This window comes from Thalassophryne amazonica, chromosome 19 (genome assembly GCF_902500255.1).
Source record: "Thalassophryne amazonica chromosome 19, fThaAma1.1, whole genome shotgun sequence".
Taxonomy (NCBI): domain Eukaryota; kingdom Metazoa; phylum Chordata; class Actinopteri; order Batrachoidiformes; family Batrachoididae; genus Thalassophryne; species Thalassophryne amazonica.
This window is the reverse complement of record NC_047121.1, coordinates 28518769-28532903: the sequence shown is the minus strand read 5'-3', so window position 1 is coordinate 28532903 and position 14135 is coordinate 28518769. Positions and strand designations below refer to the sequence as shown.

Here is a 14135-nt window from a genome sequence, read left to right as displayed (position 1 = left end):
GTTCGTAGTGGTTCCTGTGATGGTTCTTGGAGCCCAAACTGTCACGCGTTATTACGAAGTGACACGGAAACTGTCATGTTTTGACACGACTTGTAACGCAGTGTCACATTTCACTGCGCGCCACGACGAATCAGTTTTCTGTCACGTGCTCACAATTAAACTCGGCTCCACAGTGTTCAGTTTGATGCAGGATGCTGTAGAGGAACAGTGACGTGAAGTCAGCCAAATGTCGTTCCACAGTTCCTGCTGAAGCTCCTCAGGGCGCTCCTGCAGGTGTTCCACCTGCTGTTGTAACCGATGAGCAGGAGAACGAGTCTGAGCCAGAGGAACCAGAGGAGCGAGACTCACGTGCAGCCAGACATCTCTGCACCTCCTCCAGTCCGGTGGAGGAAGAAGCGCGCGCACAATTAAACCCTGCTGCACCGCATTCAGTTTGATTGCTGACACCAAGTCGGCTAAAAGTCTAATTTCAGTGCTCTTTAGCGCACTCCTGCAGGTGTTCCACCTGCTGCATGTGCCTGATGTTTGGGAAAATGCGCAAGACGAGAGCCGCACGAAGCCACACATCTGGCTCTGTCCTCCTCCTCTCTGTGCCACTCCATGGCACAGAGCCCAACTACGCATGCAGTCACAAAGTTCTTCTGAAAAACTGGAGCGATCTGAATTCGGTTGGATGAATATGGGTGTGTGTGTGGAGACAATTCACCTCGTTCACAACGTGACAGAACTTAACGATTCGCTGTGATGTGCAATAGCGCGCAACAACGCGGAACACTATTCTTGACTGTGCGTAATGGTTCCTGATAATTCTCTGGCAACATGTGCCATTAATCGTAACGTGTGGTAACAGGTTGCAGCAGTTCCTGAGGACACCTGACGCCTCTGCCCCGAATAATCACATTCGTGATCAGCAGCCAAGAATGTGTACTTCGTGGCATTCGTGACTTGTCGTCGTTATGTGTAAACGCAGCATAATGCACTATTGCCCAAACTATCACAGATGTTTGCTCATAACAACCTAATGTACTGCTGCTGCTATTCTAATAATACTACTAACCATGTTATTGCTATGACCTGTACTGCTACAATATGAACATTACTGCATATTGCCACTTCCCAACCTGACTCTGGGGTTGGATGACAAGATTCCTCGCTCAGCAGGCTGAGTGTATCTGATGGAGAGGGTGTGGCTATCTGTGTGGTGTCTCGGATGGGCAGGCAAGGACTGGAGGGAGGGGTTGGCACTGGTGTGGGAACCAGAGTTTCCTAAAAAATGAAAACATACAGCATAGTATTTGATGTCTATGTGAAATGAAATTAATATCTTGTCTTCTATAGAGTGTCTTGTTTTGTCCATAGCCCAAATATAAGTTGTTGCTGGTGTTCTCGTCCATTCAGCTGCTCGTTTGTTTGGGATTGCCACAGCAGATACAGCAAGATCCGCATTGATATTTGGCACAAATTTTATGCGAGACGTAAGTCCAGACTTAAGACGCACTTATTTTCCATTTCATATGGCTAGCATACTGGTGTAGTATGTTTCTATGCTTATTACTCTTTTAATTCATTTTATTAGGAAACGGAGCGTGTCGCAGCCTCAACTTCATCTAAATTCTGGGTCTTTTAGTGAAGCTTAGGGCTAGTGGCCGGCGATCACCTTAGTATTTCTTCTGTTTTTTTGTTGCTTAATGCTGACAAATTACACTGTATTGTCTTTCTGATGCTTGATTCTGCTTTTTTTTTTTTTTTTTTTTCTCTCTGTTTGAGGTGCGGCTCCATTCAGAGATGGGTGTGGTATCTGTTCCGGAAACTGTCCTGTGCACCGGCAACATTTCCTGTATGTTCGTTTTGTGAATTGTTTTGTAATATGTGTCTGTGGCACAAGCAGAGGGTCACCCCTTTGAGTCTGGTCTGCTTGAGGTTTCTTCCTCAGAGGGAGTTTCTCCTTACCACTATTGCTCTGGGGGTTGGTTGGTAAGGTTAGACCTTACTTGTGTGAAGCACCTTGAGGCAATCTTGTTGTGATTTGGTGCTATATAAATGAAAATAAATTGAAATTGAGATAAAGTAAATTTGTAAAGCGGCAGCGCACAGAATATCAGAAACACTTATCAGGACCCATTTCATCTTCAGTACTGCTGCCAATAAAATGCACTGATTCTTGGATTTTTAATCTGCAGGTAACAACAGATTTGTTTACATTTTCCTTAAATGCCTTTGCTTGACCTGCTGTCAATCAACCACACATGTCCTCCATCCTTCACAGAGAAAATGTATTTCTGATGGAGCTTTAAATACCTTTTCAACTCTATGAAAACATACATGTTAAGTCTGAAATTCACTCATTATTTTAACTATACAAAAAGGTGATTTGTTTATGTTTTCTATTTGACTGTAATTTGTAATATATAAATAAGTCTGTCTGAGGAAAAAGACTGCTAAGGATGCCTGCTCTGTAGCACTTTACCTCATGATATGCTCGTTCTGATAGTCCCAGTTTGGACTCTGGTGTTTTTTCAGAAGCTTTTTTTGGTTGCATCATTGTGGAAATGATTTCTGCCAGGACCTCATTAACCAGCTGCCTGAGTGTTGCTGAGTCTACAGACATGCCAACATCTCCAGACAGCTGAGGACCCCCACCTCCTGCTGCCTCATCTGTAAACACACACACACAGACCAACAATGTCCAAAAATAAATACATAACAAAAAGAAACATCTTTTCCATCAGTTCATTGGTCAATGGTTTAGATTCATGTTACCCAGGGAGCAGCACTCCATTATTTTTAGAGCAACTAATTTATAATGGTCAGGTACATAAGTATCTGGACAGCAATGACTTTTGTAATTTTGACTGTGCACCACCATAATGGAGTTAAACAGAAAAAGAACAAAACTGTCAGCTGTAATTCTAATAATTTAACAAAATATTACATTAACTACTCAGGAATTGCAGTTATCTATATACAAAATCTTCCCATTTTCCATAAGTACAAATAACTGGAGAAATTAAATACAACCCCATTTCCAATGAAGTCGGGACGTTGTGTAAAATGTAAATAAAAACAGAATACAATGATTTGCAAATCCTCTTCAACCTATATTCAACTGAATACACCACAAAGACAAGATATTTAATGTTCAAACTGATAAACTTTATTGTTTTTGTGCAAATATTTGCTCATTTTGAAATGGATGCCCGCAACACGTTTCAAAAAAGCTGGGACAGTGGTATGTTCACCACTGTGTTACATCACCTTTCCTTCTAACAACACTCAGTAAGCGTTTGGGAACTGAGGACACTAACTGTTGAAGCTATGAAGGCAGAATTCTTTCCCATTCTTGCTTGATGGACGACTTCAGTTGTTCAACAGTCCGGGGTCTACTATATTTCCCAGCTGTCTATAAAATGCTTTGGGATCCCCCGGGAAGAGTTGCAGGAATTGGTTGAGGATAGGGAAGTGTGGACTGAGCTGCTTGCTTTGCTGTACTCAGTGGTAGACAGTTAAAATAATAGTTGTCAATGTCCCAATATTTATGGACCTATTCTACTTATTTTTTGTTGTCTTATTTTATTGTTTTAAACCTTTTTTCACCATTCAATGACAAAGTACTGCATCAATAAAAGTTTGTTGTTGTTTCTACCAACATAATAATCAGTGAGCACACTAAACCGTTCAGATGATTGTGTGTTTCTTGAAGACTTGTGTTATGACTGGACTGTGAGCCGGTCACCTCACCAATATCGGAGGCAACACTTTGCTCTTCTGGTTCTGATTGGTTGGTACCGCCGTTCCCCACTGGGTCAGTGGGAAGGGGGCGGTACATGTCTGAGATGATCCTGTACATCACCTGCTGTTCCACCCTGAAGACCAGAACATAATCAGCAGTAGAATTTATGGAGAGGAGGTCATGTGATGAATTTCAGTAATGTTTCTATGCTAATATGTGAGCACAGAAACTATTAGTCTTACATGTAACATAAAATATAATATGCTATAAATATCAAAGACCTACAACTTTCAGGAAAAAAAACCCAGTAAACAAAAAACGTTTCTCACCATTCTACTAGCTGGTTCTCCAGGGTGTCCCTGTGCTGTGTGAGGTCCAGGATGGGAACCTGTTCCTCTGCTGGAAGTGCAGATTTGGCCTGAGGAGGGAAGACAGGTCCCTGGTATGCAACAGGAGGAGGAGAAGGACAACCATCCAATTCCACAAGTTCTGCATCCACATTACTGACATCCTCCTGAAGAAAAAAAAAGGAAGATGACAAACTGAGTCTGACCACTCATGGATACAATTTTAACACTGACTTTACATTTCTACAATAAATCAAATGAAACTGACATTATCTGAATAAAGACTGCATTTACTTTAAGGTTATGATCTATACCAATGAAAAATACGATAATCTGTACGAGGGTGGGCTGAAAACTCACATTTCAACAATTAGCAAGATAATCACATGAATCACATATCTGCTGGAATGTTCTTTATCAGGCAGTGTCATTACTTTTCCATACAGTCACCTTCTCTTTCCACACACTTACACCAACACCGGACAGGTTTTTGCATCCTGTCCATGAAGAAATCAGGTGTAGTCTCTCTGCAGACGACACACAGCTGTTTGCCCATCTGCATCATTAGTGCAACTGTGTCCTTTCAGGTTCCTTCAGTTTGGGAAAAAGGAAAAAGTCGGAGTGTGCGAGATCCAGAACGTACAGCAGAGATGTTAAGTTCTCGTCACATATGAGCCGCTGTAATGCATCTTGTGTTTTGTCGACTTGACTGTGGATGAGTTGAAGAACTGCATCTGTTGTGGTCTGGGCTGCAGTCCGGTTTGTCGTGTACTTTCCAGCTTTTCCCTTTTTCCTGTCTGTGCCTGTCAGCCAGCTGCTGAAGTGACACAGCTAGGACTCGTTGAAGGGGCTCTACTTAAGCCTGAGATGGACAGACTTTCATCGCCATATTCTTCCATCACATCAAGTGGTAATGTTTGGTCTCCTCATGTTAATGGTATTTCCTGGTTTAGTTGTTGTTTTTAAATCTGTTCTTTATGTGCAACTTTTTGTTTGGTTCTCTCAAACCTAAGTTGGATCACATGGATGTTTTTGCAGACTGAATTTTCTCCTCCTCTGAAAACTACTTGCAGTGGATTATTTGGTATCACCCCTGTGTGGATTTTGTTTCGTTTATCTAATTGTGGGCCTCTGGTTCCTTGCAGTCTGCAGCTGGTTGTAACTCTACCCTTCTAGTGCCCTTGTCCTCCAGTGGCGTGGTTCCTCAGCTCCCACTTCTGGCTTTCATTCATCGTACAAATGTATCTGTTTTCTTGCACAATCATCTCTTTCTCTGTGTAAATAAATCTTGTAATCACCTACTTCACCTGTCTTTACGCTCTGCATTTTGGGTCCAATCAGTCAGTTCCTTGATCAACTGCAACAGCATCTTTTCCAGTGTGCATGCAGCTTTTGCAAACTGTCCACATATCAATCTGAGATGAGGGTTGCCATGCTCCAGAAAAATGGGAGAACTACATCATCACACCTGCGCTTGATGATGTGCATCAGTGGCTGTTATGGAGCGCCCCCTACAGACCTGGTTACGTAGACTCATCATGATTGAACTTTTGCCTTTCTGAACCTTCGCCCACCCCTCCTGATATCCACATTCATGGGTGCACAACCCTCGACTGTGAGGGATTCAGCAGCAGCACGTTGTTTCAAAACATGTTCACGTGATATGTCAAGGATGATTCTGCGCATGCCTGAAACTGCAGGCAAAAACAGCTTGGTGTCACTATGCTCAATAAGAAAGGAATTATTCTTGTACCAGTTTCATATTGATATCTTGCTTGTTATTGAACTAATCGTGTTGGAGGCAGAACCTTTCAGTCGACCCTTGTACAGGAATAACTGAAGTCAACATCAGACTGTGCTAGCTGTGTCCAGCAGGGGGAGATGTGGCACTGCAACCGATCCAACCAGAGAGTTGCAGAACGAAAAAGCAAAGAGAAAGGACTACGATAAGAACACAAAGCAGAAAAGAGAAGATGCAGAAACAGGAGGTGGGACAGTGAATTGTGGAAAAGGTTAAGAGAGTGAAGGAGGTGAGGAAAAAATAAGTGAAAGCTACCTGGATGACATCAGCATTACTAGCAAAGATGAAGTCAGATCCAGGGAGGATGAGATCTTCATCTTCTTCCTCACTCTTCACCTCTGCGATTTTGACCATGTGAGTTGGAAGAGGAGGCGCGGCTTCCCCTCTGTCCAGCTCCTCTGCCCTCTGTCAGCACAAGAACAACTGTGACTCTCTGTGACAACTCTGAGCTTCCATGTGTTTTCTGTCAGTCAAAAGAACGTCAATGGTATTCACATCCAGTTTAAAAATAAACTGCCTAATTTTTTCCTTTTCTAAACGCAAGAGCAGTAAAAAAAAAAAAAAAAAAAAACACTGGATAAGTTCCACTGCTGGCCACTGGGAAAAACTGGCAACAATCTGCTTTGCTGGAGCCAAGGTCGAGCTCCGTTTACTTGTGCTTAGCGGTGTGGAAGTGTAAGAGGTCACCAAAGCACTATATGCAAATCAATAAGGGAAACCTTATAAAGATATTAATTAAGAAAGAGCCTTGAGATGCCTGAAAATGTAATAAGCTCTTCTATGACTCAAGTCCTACCTCTCCATCAAATTTCATTTAAATCTGTTTATGTCTTCTTAAGATATCCTGCAAACAACAGACAAACCATCAAACTCGACAGATGAGAAGTAAAACATTAAAAACAGGCATACAAAATCTGGATCAGGTACAATAGATAACTAGAACAACCACACAGAAACCTACCCTGCCTTGATCAAGGACAGCAGCAGGAACATGAACCTACTGTGCCTGATTTGACGTGAGAAGAAACTAGAGTGGATGTAGAACACCTACAAAAACACAGGAAGAACTTGCAAACTTCACAAACAGCTGAACTGGGCTTTGGTGGAAAACTCAAACCCGACAACTTAGCAAGAGTGCTAACTACAGTGTCATCATGCTGTCTTTTTTTCTTTTTTGAAAGATAAGATGCATCCACACACTGGTGTGTCATCAGAGTTTTCTCTCCATATACTGTAAAGCTCTTAGCTTCAGTTCAGCTTTGTTTTTTGCCAACGAGGGATTAGTGTCTAAAGGCTAAAACAGACACATATCCAGTTTGGGTGCCTGCAGATAAATCTGGGCTACCCTTCAGTAAGCTTAATGAAGCATTTAGAATACACTAGTATCATTAATATTACTGTACCTGCTATCAGACCTTTCAGCACTGATTACTGTATTTTCTGGAGTACAAGTTGAGTTATTTTTACTAATTTGAGGGGTGCTATGATGTATACCCCGGTGTGAATTATACACCGAAAAACTGCGTTAATTCATTATAATTATTATTACTATTAGGGTCAGCCTAACCCTAATAATGCACAAAAATCCCAAATTAAAGAGTCAATAATACAGAAAAAAAGGAGCAACTTATATTTTGGAAACCTTGATAATATGCATAGAGACTGACTCTAATAACATTACTTTTTCTGTGTGTTTTAATGTTAACAACATGTAAAATAGTTCAGTGCAAGAAATAAATTGGGGGATACGGTTACATAACTTGAGCCTGGCTTTAGTGTGAACAGACTAAAAAACACAAAGGAAATTATGTGATTTAAACCTATGCAGCTTTGTGCAGACATACTGTAACATCAGTCAGCATAGAAAAAGTCACACACAGAGTTCCCAATTTGATTTCACAGTCACAACAGTTGAGGACAGACTTTCTGTGATTGAATATCCATCTTTGATTATCAAGCTGCTCATCTGTCTTTGTCATGGCTACCTCAGCCTCAGCTGTTACTAAGCAACCAGATGCGCTTAAATTTGTGTGTGCGTGTGGGTGGGAGGGAAAACGCATTTTGTTATCAAGCTGAATTTAGAATTCAGGTTACATTTTAGTCTTCGTTCAAACTTAAAACTGTACGGCCTTTAGTGATGTTATGATTTAACTCGTAAAAATAATTTTCTTTGGCACACTATAATTTTATTTATTAGCCTATTTATTATTAGGGATTCATAATATGACACTGACAATATGAAAATTTGATTTGTCTAGAAAAAAAATTATATGCTTCCCCTGAAGGGGAAAATTTCAGAAGAACAGACAGCCTTGGACTACTTACGGTCATGATCCATACAGTCTATGACAGTGACCATAGCAACATCATAGATCACTTGGGGACATCCCCCCTGACCTGTGTGAGGAGAGAGTCTTTCCAATGATGTCATGTCCAATCAACTGAATTTACCCCAGGTGGAATCCAAATCAGCTGTAGAAACATCTCAAATATGATCAGTGGAAAGAGGATGCACCTGAGCTCCACTTTATGCTTCATGGGAATGGCTGTGAAAAACTTATGCACATGTGATTTCTTAGCTTTTTTTATTTTTAATGAAGTTGCAAAAATCTCAAAAAAAACAAAAAAACAAAAAAAACAACAACAAAACAAACAAAAAAAACAACTTTTTTTCACATTGTCATTATGGGGTATTGTGTGTAAAAGTTTGAGGGAAAAAAATGTATTTAATCTATTTTGGAATAAGGCTGCAACATAACATAATGTGTAAAAAGTGAAGCGCTGTGAATACTTTCTGGATGCACTGTAAACTCATGAAAGCAATCTGGAAGTATTTTCCCCAAAATAACCAACCAGTGATTAAAATACAGCTCACCTGTTTCTGAAGGTTAGTTGGTCCAACCTCAGTGGGAGCCATTTTTGATGATGGAGGGACTGTGGGGAGTGAGGTCACTTCTTGTGGATGCTCAGTGAGAAGAAACCTAGGAGAGGAAGTCACGACAGGAGGGCCTGACAGAGAGGACAAACTTTGAGAGTTGTGTTGTCATATTTTCAAGATTGTGTCATTCTGAATTATTTAAACTGCATTTAAATTACATGGAATGACTTAAATTTGTATTTTGTTTGATCTTACCCTTCCTGACTTATTTGGAAAAGTAAATAAAGATGGAAATTAAGATACTGACCCAGTGGGGTCGGAACAGGAAAAGAACAGGTCATTGCATCAGTCCCTGGGAGGTTGTTGAAGTCCTTGGATGTCCCATGGGAGGACCTGAGGAGGTGGTGAGGCTGAGAATGTTCAGGCAGTGACTGAACAGGTTTGCATTTGGGTGAAGTGGATGGAGCCCAGCTGGTCTGAGTTTTACAGGACTTCGTGTTCACTCCTGACAGAGACACAAGAGTAAAACAGCCAGGATGAAAATTAAAAAACAAAACAAAAAACAGTCACTTAATAATAAAAAAAATATCTCCCACATGCCATATACATAATATATGTCAGAAGTATCAGACTCAAGTCAAACTAAACATGAACAAAAATAATGACAAAACTGCAAAAAAAAAAACATGACTTAAATATAGTCTGATGGCTTAGCGTTAAATTTTACACTTATTGTTACTCTGCAGCTAAAATCACCAAATTTGGCATAGGGCTTCCTTAGGGCATATCTATCAATATTAGCCAAGGCGTGCTCATGAACTTTGGATCATTATTCTGTAATTACGAAATCCAAGAGGGCCGCTGCACACAAAGAGTTCTCTATAACCTCTAAAGTAAGTATCACAAAATCAAGTGTCATAACTGTTCTTTTGGGTTTTGACAATGTTGATTACTATTCTGCTATTAAATGGCATGATTTGAAGACAAAGTGAAGGTCAAATAGTAAAAGCGAAATCAAAACAGGCCAAAGGAGAGCAAAAACATTTCATAAAGTGACAGTTTTGCTTTTCTGGATTAATTTGTCTCTCTCATCAACCTCCAAACCAAAGGAGTACAATTTCCTCCATGAATTGGGGGTCATTTGAGCAACTTTGTAGTTTTTTGACTCCACGTTATGAAGTTGGTCATATTTGCGGACATTTCTGCCAAGCGTATTTGATCCATGATCGAAATGTAATCAGTGTGCACACTGCAAAAACTATTAAAAGATGACGGGAGGAAGGAAATGAAAACATAAAATTGACAAATCACAGCCTTTTGCAGTGTCTGATTTATTTTGCAGGTGTGCGTCAGACTGCGGGTCCCCTGCCTGAGCATGTTTTTTTTTAAAATCAAGGAAATATGGTACCCACTATCCACGAATCGGTGAGTGTCAGTACTGAACTTTAATTTTGTACCTCTGTTACTGTCCAGTGCATGTGAGTTTTTTTTTTAATCGAAATAAATTGTGGTCGGACAGGACACGTTGTCCGATGTGAGCGAAAATCCATTATATATGGTGTTTATTACATGGAAAAACATACAAAAACACTGGGACATTTGCTTTTGGCCAGTGAGTGCGAGTATCTGGTTTATACGATGATGGTTTAGATGTATTTTACTACTCAGGCTTTTATTACAGAGATGTCATTAGTAACCCGGGTGATGACCACATTCTACACCCATCCAGCCGCGAAGAAGCTGTAGGCATCCAAACTTTTATATGCCTTCAGGGCTTCTCCTGTGTGGAGTGATGGAGTGTTGATAAAGTAGTTGAAAATGTCTGGTTTCCTCTGAAAATTGATAAAACTGGTGAACTCCAAGGGAAATATTGTAGGGATCCACGTTGATTCTCTGTACTTTCTTTAAATACCTCTTCTGATGTTCCGGATCAAGCGCTTTATCAATATCAGACAAATAAGCTTGGCTGTCCACCGACGATCCAGCATCAGCCATTCTGTGTGTGCACGGACTTTGCTGTCCAGTATGGCTTGGTACACAAAACCGCGTGTTGCATGTGACGTCACTGCACACTATTTATTGGATGGACTGCATGTACTGGAAAATGTGGCAAAGACCATTCCAGCACATACTGTGGACACAGATGTTATACTTATCCTTGCTTGAGTATTCTATGATCTCACTATGACACATCATTTGGCTGACATCTGCGTGGCCTTTGGCATGGGCAAAAATGATTGATTTTACCATAGAAACATATTCTGCACAAGGCTGGGGAAACCAAAAATCATGAGCATTACCTGTGTTCAGTGCATTTTCTCACTGTACCTGAACCTCTGCTTTCTGTGGCAAAGGCAAAATGCCAGTTTGGCAAACCTGGCAGCTCTATGAAGGTGTCACAAATTTGTGAGTCTAGTAGCCCTTCCAACTGTTGGATATTGACAATGATCATTTCAAAAAACTGGACCAATTGACTGATATCTTGCATGTCAGAACCAGTCACTTGAGCTTGGTCAGAGTCATTTGAGGTCTGTCAATAACAAAGCAAGAAAAACTGATGCCTGGACAAATTGCTACCCTCCAATGATGTTCCGCTCCAGCATATCTGACATCCAGTGTGTCAGGCAGGAATCTGAAGGACCAGTACACAATTTGAGGTTCCTTTACAGGCCCGGATCCAGACCGTTGCATCGGTCCAATTTTTTTACGCATCGTTCGTCATCGGCAGCGGCTCTGTAATCATCCGTTTCTGCAGCGCGACTCCACTTTGAAGCCGTGAACCATTGAAGCAATGCTTCGATTCAATGACTCGTGGCTTTTTGATTCGCTGCTTTTCAGAAGCAGTAAGTCCGCTTCTTAACCCCTCTCAAAGCCATTAAAATACCGTGAGTCACTTTTGTGTGTACTAAAATCACTAACTGGGACTCTTGTCTTGTTGCTGTCAAGAAACAAGAATCGTCCTCCGTTACGTTCACACAGCTCGAAATGCTGAGCAGCTCTCTGCCGAGACAGAATCCGGTCGGAATTAATAGCTTCAAAATGAATTGCCGCTTTAAATAAAATGACACCTCTTTCCAAACGTTGTAATACAGACAAGAAACTACAATCGACTAAAACGTTTTTTCCTCCCAAAATGAAATGTGCTGTATTTCTTTACAAATTACATCCTGAAGTGAAGCACAGCAGCTGTAAGAGCTCAGCTCAGATATATGGAAAGACATTCATGCCAATAATGTCTGAAAGGAAATGCTTTTGACAAAAACTACAGATTTTGTTTATTCCTATTTACACTCAACAAAAATATAAATGCAACACTTTTGGTTTTGCTCCCATTTTGTATGAGATGAACTCAAAGATCTAAAACTTTGTCCACATACACAATATCACCATTTCCCTCAAATATTGTTCACAAACCAGTCTAAATCTGTGATAGTGAGCACTTCTCCTTTGCTGAGATAATCCATCCCACCTCACAGGTGTGCCATATCAAGATGCTGATTAGACACCATGATTAGTGCACAGGTGTGCCTTAGACTGTCCACAATAAAAGGCCACTGTGAAAGGTGCAGTTTTGTTTTATTGGGGGGATACCAGTCAGTATCTGGTGTGACCACCATTTGCCTCATGCAGTGCAACACATCTCCTTCGCACAGAGTTGATCAGGTTGTCAATTGTGGCCTGTGGAATGTTGGTCCACTCCTCTTCAATGGCTGTGCGAAGTTGCTGGATATTGGCAGGAACTGGTACACGCTGTCGTATACGCTGGTCCAGAGCATCCCAAACATGCTCAATGGGTGACATGTCCGGTGAGTATGCCGGCCATGCAAGAACTGGGACATTTTCAGCTTCCAAGAATTGTGTACAGATCCTTGCAACATGGGGCCGTGCATTATCCTGCTGCAACATGAGGTGATGTTCTTGGATGTATGGCACAACAATGGGCCTCAGGATCTCGTCACGGTATCTCTGTACATTCAAAATGCCATCAATAAAATGCACCTGTGTTCTTCGTCCATAACAGACGCCTGCCCATACCATAACCCCACCGCCACCATGGGCCACTCGATCCACAACATTGACATCAGAAAACCGCTCACCCACACGACGCCACACACGCTGTCTGCCATCTGCCCTGAACAGTGTGAACCGGGATTCATCCGCGAAGAGAACACCTCTCCAACGTGCCAAACGCCAGCGAATGTGAGCATTTGCCCACTCAAGTCGGTTACGACGACGAACTGGAGTCAGGTCGAGACCCCGATGAGGACGATGAGCATGCAGATGAGCTTCCCTGAGACGGTTTCTGACAGTTTGTGAAGAAATTCTTTGGTTATGCAAACCGATTGTTTCAGCAGCTGTCCGAGTGGCTGGTCTCAGACGATCTTGGAGGTGAACATGCTGGATGTGGAGATCCTGGGCTGGTGTGGTTACACGTGGTCTGCGGTTGTGAGGCTGGTTGGATGTACTGCCAAATTCTCTGAAACGCCTTTGGAGACGGCTCATGGTCGAGAAATGAACATTCAATACACGAGCAACAGCTCTGGTTGACATTCCTGCTGTCAGCATGCCAATTGCACGCTCCCTCAAATCTTGCGACATCTGTGGCATTGTGCTGTGTGATAAAACTGCACCTTTCAGAGTGGCCTTCTATTGTGGGCAGTCTAAGGCACACCTGTGCACTAATCATGGTGTCTAATCAGCATCTTGATATGGCACACCTGTGAGGTGGGATGGATTATCTCAGCAAAGGAGAAGTGCTCACTATCACAGATTTAGACTGGTTTGTGAACAATATTTGAGGGAAATGGTGATACTGTGTATGTGGAAAAAGTTTTAGATCTTTGAGTTCATCTCATACAAAATGGGAGCAAAACCAAAAGTGCTGCGTTTATATTTTTGTTGAGTGTATGTCCAGAGATCAAGGATCCACCATGTAGAGTTTATTTTGCCCAAAGTTTAAGGATGCAGTGACAATTTCATATTTATTTACTTTAAGACTCAATAAAATGTTCAGTTTCAATTCAATGTCAATTTAATTGGCTTATAAAGTGCCAAATCACAACAAAATGTAAATATACTAAAACAAATACACCACAATTGTACACATATCACAACTGTCACATGTGTACAATTGTGGTGTATTTGTTTTAGTATATTTAGTCATGGACATGATGAATATTGTTACCTGCTGGACTGTTTCTAATTTTGATTGGTATCAATGGAAAATGTCTTCTGTGAACTGTCTGTATCTCAATATATTATTATTAAGAATATATGCAGTCATATTTTTACTGATTTTATCAAATGAAAAAAAATCATATATAGATTTGGGTATAATGGAAAGATTTTGGCAATAAATTTGATCCTGTTTACAGTCAA

The 14135-nt window shown here is 41.2% G+C and overlaps 1 protein-coding gene across 1 annotated transcript in view; it reads right to left on the bottom strand.

Annotated features, from left to right (window-relative positions):
* Positions 1-14135, bottom strand: part of kiaa0586 (KIAA0586 ortholog) — an 89073-nt gene that overhangs the window by 13102 nt on the left and 61836 nt on the right. The window contains exons 15-21 of the mRNA XM_034194908.1: positions 9064-9261; positions 8754-8887; positions 6134-6283; positions 4060-4244; positions 3739-3863; positions 2468-2655; positions 1122-1266 (exon numbers count right to left, since the gene is read on the bottom strand). Of these exons, the coding sequence (XP_034050799.1) occupies positions 1122-1266; positions 2468-2655; positions 3739-3863; positions 4060-4244; positions 6134-6283; positions 8754-8887; positions 9064-9261 (1125 nt within the window). The remainder of the gene's footprint in view (positions 1-1121; positions 1267-2467; positions 2656-3738; positions 3864-4059; positions 4245-6133; positions 6284-8753; positions 8888-9063; positions 9262-14135) is intronic.